This window comes from Dysidea avara, chromosome 14 (assembly GCF_963678975.1).
Source record: "Dysidea avara chromosome 14, odDysAvar1.4, whole genome shotgun sequence".
Lineage (NCBI taxonomy): Eukaryota > Metazoa > Porifera > Demospongiae > Dictyoceratida > Dysideidae > Dysidea > Dysidea avara.
Genome location: NC_089285.1, coordinates 2,390,668 through 2,396,938, shown reverse-complemented (window position 1 = coordinate 2,396,938; position 6,271 = coordinate 2,390,668). Strand labels below are relative to the sequence as shown.

The following is a 6,271-nucleotide window of genomic DNA, read 5'->3' as shown; positions in this document are numbered from 1 at the left end:
AAATATGTTCCCCATTACAAGAACCCTGGTTGGTATGCTGGGATCAAAATCACCAGAGATGGAGAATGGTCTCAAACTGTACTGCGTAGTCGTTCTACAAGGTTTTATTAGTATTATTGTTATTTCTTTTTAGTATTATTGTTAGCTGAATAAGAATGTTCATGAATAAACTGGTTGCTTGCTCCAGGAGGTGGTGGCAATTCTATGGGTGCGTTATGAAACTTTGTATGAATGGTGGTATTGCCGCGCACGGCTAGGGTCACCCTATTGTTAGATCCCAATAGCTCATATCTGGGTATCCGCTTTGGTTTCTTCTGGTGGTGGTTGGATTCCTTATCAAAGTGTGGCATTAAACCTTCATAAAAACGTTGATGTCCAAATGTATGATAGTAAAATGGTAAATCTGGATCCAGTCTCTTCAAAAACTCATGGGTTGCTTTCCTACAGCCATACAAAACCTATTGCTTTGGACTAAACATCACATTTTGTTTGTCCTTATGTACCTCTTGTAATGTAAAATCCCTCCCAACACTGTCTCGAAGAACACTGAAAAAACATTCTACATCATCGGTAGTGCTGGACCTAGGATGTTCTGGGGGCAAATTCTGCTGTGCATGGAAGCGGTGCCTCCACTCTCTTGTCTCTAAGTTGGCAAACAATGCTATTAAAGTCTCCCGACTAAATCCTCTAATGCCACTGACACTTCTACAATGACACAACAGTCAAAGATGGAAAAAAAGCAGTACACATCGGAGGCTTCTTATCTCCGTGTTGTACATAATTGGAGGCAAGCATGTGACAAGAGAGGAATTTCAGATGCACTGCGAAGCCAATATAACCAACAATTCCTGGACTATATTTTAGACGACCTTATGCCTTATCATAAGGATGAGGGACTAAATGACTTCAGTCTATTGGAGGTCAACAGGTATGCTATAGGAACAAGCATTCAACATCTTCCACAGACTGTTTCCAGACACCTAAGAAAGGATGGCTGGCAAATTCATTTAATATGTGAATTACCTGATAGAGCAGTATATGTCAATCCTGCCTTACTGTCATGTAGCACTTCTTCGAACCTCTCTAGCTGCAAATTTCGTGGTCCACCCTGCCGTAAGCTCTGACCAATACGCTAAAATACCAAGTACATTATGAAAAATAACTGATAATTCATTTCCATTTACCTTCAAAATATGTCCATCATCTTCTCGTTCACAAAATTCCATACCAGCTTTAGGGTGTATCTCTGGTACATAAACATAATCCTTAAATGGGACACCCTTAGCTTGCCAAGCATTGATTTGATAGGTATATTCAAGCTGTGCCAGTATAGACCGTAGCTGCTCTACTGGGGTCTCATCTTTACCTATATAGAAAAATTGTTTTAGAGATGCCAATGTGAAAAATTCCAAATACCATCAATCCAGTTGTGAACAGTATCCCTGTATGCAGGTGGTACGGTTCTCTCCCTCAATCTTATGAAAACGTCTTGATCAGTAGCACCTTCTTTCTTCCAGGACAGTATCTCCATCAGTAATATATTGCTTACAGCTAGGTTGGGTACTTTACCAGTAACATTTCCATCAGAATCGCCTAAAATGTCAACAGTAGCCGCAGGATGCAATTATACATGACTTACAAACTGGGGTTAACATTCCAGCTAATCTGGCTAACTTTATGTGGGAATACTTTGCTCTTGCTTCGCTACGAACTTGCAGAATTGTCAAAGGTCTTGTATTTCCTTTGCTTCGTAGAGAATTCCATTCTCCATCGGTTGTAAAGCCTGTTAAAGTAATGTCATTAGAAAGCAAGTATCTTATTTACCTGCCACTTTCATTCCTCTTCTAACCATTTCATGTATTATCTCATTTGCTAACTCCCGCACCTTAGCATCTGATAAACCTTTGTAGGGTAAACATTGTACAGGTAGAGCATAAGGTTTTTTGTGCCTTTCTTCATTGCTGATCATGAAGACCAACAGATGTGTTGCAGCAATGCGTTGGTGGCGGACAACACCTTTGATAAATGTACAAACTTTTTGTCGAATCTCGTGGAGGTCTCTTGGAATGTTAACACTGCGGTCGCACTCTTCAGTTGGCAGTTTACTGATTATAAGATTCACTTGTGAGAAAATTTCTCTTCCATTTTCATTCAGATCACTTAGCTCTTTTACTTTCCAAGTCAGTTTGATCATTTCTTTTTCTTTGTGCTGTCGTGACTGCAGTTTCTCTGAGTACTCATTGTTCACATTAGTCAATTCTGCCAGACACATTGTACAATTATGGGTAATTCAAAAAATAAGGACTGTCACTGACCTGAATTAAGAAACTCAATATCTTTGGTTAAATCATTCAGTAGCATTTGTAGCTGATCTTTGATTTTATTCCTGTCCTCTAGACCAAGTTTCTTAGCACTGTCCAGTCGTTTCTGGTATGCTTCATACTGCTTCTGCAAGTGCCCATCATTTAAATCAACATCTCCACTCCATTTCTGTTGCACCGACTCCTTTAATCCTTTGTTGATGTCACATCCGTCGGCCTTTAACCACCACCAAGAGTTAGGGTGTGATATTGCTGCATCATCCAAAACAGCCACCTGCATGTACAATTTTGTTTTGAAATGTTTAGAAAATAGCAAAGCTTACTGGTACCTGTATCTCTGCAGTTATAGTTATTGCACTTGAGCCAAAGTCACGTCTCAGTGATCTTTCAGATACGGCTGGAATGTTCACTAAAGCCTGTATAACGATAACAAATAATGTTATAATGCAGTAAGGTACAATTTATAAACAATCCAGGATGCACACAATGTAAGCCTACACTGCACACAAAAAGCACACATGAACATGACACCTAGGTGCATGTGCTTACATTCATAGTACATTGTCTTCTAGTATCATCGGATTGAATGTCACTGGCTTGTGGTGATGAATTGACACGACACATTGGTCCATGGTGAAGTATAGACCATTTCTGCCCAAAGTTACTATACATGGTCTGTTGCCATAGTCGATAATCCAATGGGCATGAAATCTACAATAGCATGTTGAGAATTACCAAACACTAGTTCTTAGTTACATACCGACTGCAAATTATCAGCAGCAAAGAAATCTGCGCTGTATTCTATAAGTCCCATGGGCATCCGCTTTATAGGAAATCTTGACTCTTGGCCATCTTCCCTGAGGGTTCCTATTCCCTTTGCCAAATTGTATAAGACATTTCCCCTGCCATTAGCCTTAAGCTGAACCATTGCCTTTGCTGCGTATAAAAGAAAATCTTCCGGGACAGAGATGTTCAATTTATCCTTAGTAAACTTCACGAACAATTCTGACAAAACAACCAATTGGACATCTGCAGAAAGCTGACCAAACAAGTACTGAAATGCACATGGTTCTAATGCATCACTCTGAGTACCAGAATGACTGCAGCTAGTATTGCTGACTTGCGTAGATTGGGCAGGGCGAGCTTCAAGGTCCTCCTGAGTAACTGCAGCCTGTAAGTCTTGAAAAAACACTTTCTCTGCATCCTTGGGTGTTTTGTATTGCTTTTTAAGGCATCCCACGACTTTACTACGACATGCACTGGCTGCAAGGAGTGAGTGGTTTGTAATTGCATTATACAATGTTTGAAGTACTTACCACTTCTGCAAGCAATACTGTCTGATCTACTTGCAACAAATGTACTTGCAGTTTCCTAAAATCCCATCTGCTTGTGTGTCAGCCACAACTCACCAGTGCAGTGAAACAGCACAAATTCTACTAAGGCTTTTGATTCAGCACTACTCCACTTTTCCTTTAATGAGTTCGAGCATGGGGTAAATAGCTGCTTAGGGGCTAAGGTATCACCAGTTGATCTCGCAGTTGATTCATCTATTGTTGAATTGATCTCTCTCAGTGGTATCCTCTTCTCGCGACGATGGGGGGTAAGAAACGTGGGGGAGCCTCTTGGTCGCTTTCGGGAGTCACTACCGAGGTTGCCTTCGTCATTTTCATTGTCTACACAGACAACTGGAACATGTGCTCCTTCCATTTTCACTCGCACGAAGGGACCACGTGATGCGCATTATTGTTAGTCTGTTTATCGACTATATTCGGCGGGGTTGACTGGGGTGTATTGCACTTTTGGTATTAAAATGTATTACACAAGCGATCGATTCATAGTTTTTATTGTCAAATATGGACAGTATACAGCTCACGTGAACGCGTCCAACCTCCTCTGCTCTGAAACTAGGTTGTGATATCTTCATTGTTCTAATTGATACACACTAATTACATGTAATAGTTGTAATGGGCATGAGGACTTTGCCTGAATGCCCTGTGTTACAGCTAATATGTAACACTTATCAGGCTGATAGCCTGTCAATCACCCAAGCCAATACGAGTGCAGCCACTGGATATATTATTAAAATTTTCGATTATGGGTCAGCACCTAGTATGTTCAGATACAATGAACGGACATATCCAAGAGGTATAATGGAAATTTTTGGTTATTTGAGTTTATTAATCAGTGCTATTGAACTTTATGGAAAATTATGAAGCTCACTAAAGGCCCTAGATAGGTAAGCTTGCTTGACTCCGTGCAGAGTGGTAGCTTCATGACCAGGGCGTGTCCATATTTGAAAACATGTGGAAACAATTGGTGAACAAGATGTAGCACTAGTTCTCACTTGGCCCAACATCTTTCAACTCGTAGGATGGTGAGGATAATAAAATGCTCTCCTTCTGAGTGGTTTTCATGGCAAAATCCAAGTTGTGCATCTAATCACATGAGTATTAATCGATCCCCACAATTAATTTCGGCTTCAACGTCTATATAATCACTGCCCAGTTGTAGCCCGGCTACTAGCTGAGCTACATACGAAATGTAGCCAAGGAGCCGACGAAATGTAGTCCAGGCAGTGATCTGAGGTGAGAAAGTGTTACATGACACAATATCATTAATATGCTACACCCTCCCTACAAGATAAAGTACCCTACACAAATCAAAAAGAAATGTAACGTAGACATTCAAGTACAATCATACTATTCAATCAAGTTTAGAATCATACAATAAGTAATAAGTACCTTACAACAAAAACAAAGTCTAACTCAGTCATCCCTGTATCTCTTAGGTGGTCTTATGACTCATCCAAACCTTGAGCATTGTTTAGATGATGGTGGTAACACTTCTTCACCAACACTTCCACTACTGTTAGGACAGGAAAGTTCTATTTGCCATAGGAATGAAGAGTGGTGTGTTGCTTAATTACAGCTGGTGTCCATGATGATCTATTATGGAATTTCACAAATATCATTTACTTTCAGTGGAGGAAGCTTTTGGCACTCTTATTATATATAACATGTCTGTTGCTTAATTTGTTGGAATTTGATTTTCTTCTACAACTTTGCACACTTGACCGGCAACTATGTAGACTAGACATGACGATGTTGAAATTCCACTCTTTTGAGAACTGACACTGACTGGCATATCGGCAATCACCATGTTTGGTATGCCATGTCATGCAAAAACAGTTTTGAACACTTTGAGAGTTTCTTCAGCAGTTTTATATTGCACAGGAATTACTTCGAGATAGTTGGAAAAAATAATCCACATTTATAGCACGTAATCTTGGTTTCTGAAATCAGCTCCTACTGTATGCCAAGGGCGCATTGGAACTGAGTGTGGTAAGAATGGCTCCCTTTTGATTGGCTTTGGCATATGTGTTGCATATGGAACATTTCTCAACATATTGTTCCTTGTCATACATTTGTCTATTCCAAAATGGTCTTACGAATAACCTTCAATACCAATTGACATCTGCTGGAAGGAATAATTAAACGACTACCCATAAAAATCAGATTGTTAGCCACATACAAATCTTTCCTCACCTTCCAGTATCCATGTAGCTGTTGTTGGATACTGGAAGGTGAGGAAAGATTAGATTAGTGATGTTGTTGGGTGATCCTCTCGCTTAGTTGTTGTAATTGACTGTCATCTCTTGAACATCCTTCCTTCTTGGCTCTGAGACTGATAACCTTTCAAGTACTATATACGTGGACAGCTCTCCACTGTCTAAATCTTTACAAGGTGAGTCATTACAGAATGCACTTGACAGAGTATTGGTTTGTTAGTGCATGCAAAGACAATCGCAAGGAGCTTGTTTTCTATGTGCGCATAAGTGTGTTCTGCTAGTGATAGACTGCAGGAAGGATACACAACAGGTTAAAATGGGACTCACAACATCTTAGTACAGTGGATACGGATCTTAGTACAGTGGATACAGATGTTGTTAA

General features: G+C 40.0%; 1 protein-coding gene across 1 annotated transcript; it reads right to left on the bottom strand.

The window, feature by feature from the left end:
- Window positions 1-1,003: 1,003 nt before the first annotated feature.
- LOC136243955 (uncharacterized) lies at window positions 1,004-4,059 on the bottom strand. Its single transcript, XM_066035494.1, has 10 exons — window positions 3,638-4,059; window positions 3,082-3,584; window positions 2,871-3,032; window positions 2,651-2,737; window positions 2,316-2,595; window positions 1,825-2,259; window positions 1,640-1,783; window positions 1,417-1,593; window positions 1,185-1,366; window positions 1,004-1,132 (listed from the first exon to the last, which is right to left on the bottom strand). Exons 2-10 carry the CDS (start codon window positions 3,247-3,249, stop codon window positions 1,004-1,006), a joined length of 1,764 nt encoding a protein of 587 aa, XP_065891566.1. The 5' UTR covers window positions 3,250-3,584; window positions 3,638-4,059.
- Between the last annotated feature and the right edge of the window lie 2,212 nt (window positions 4,060-6,271).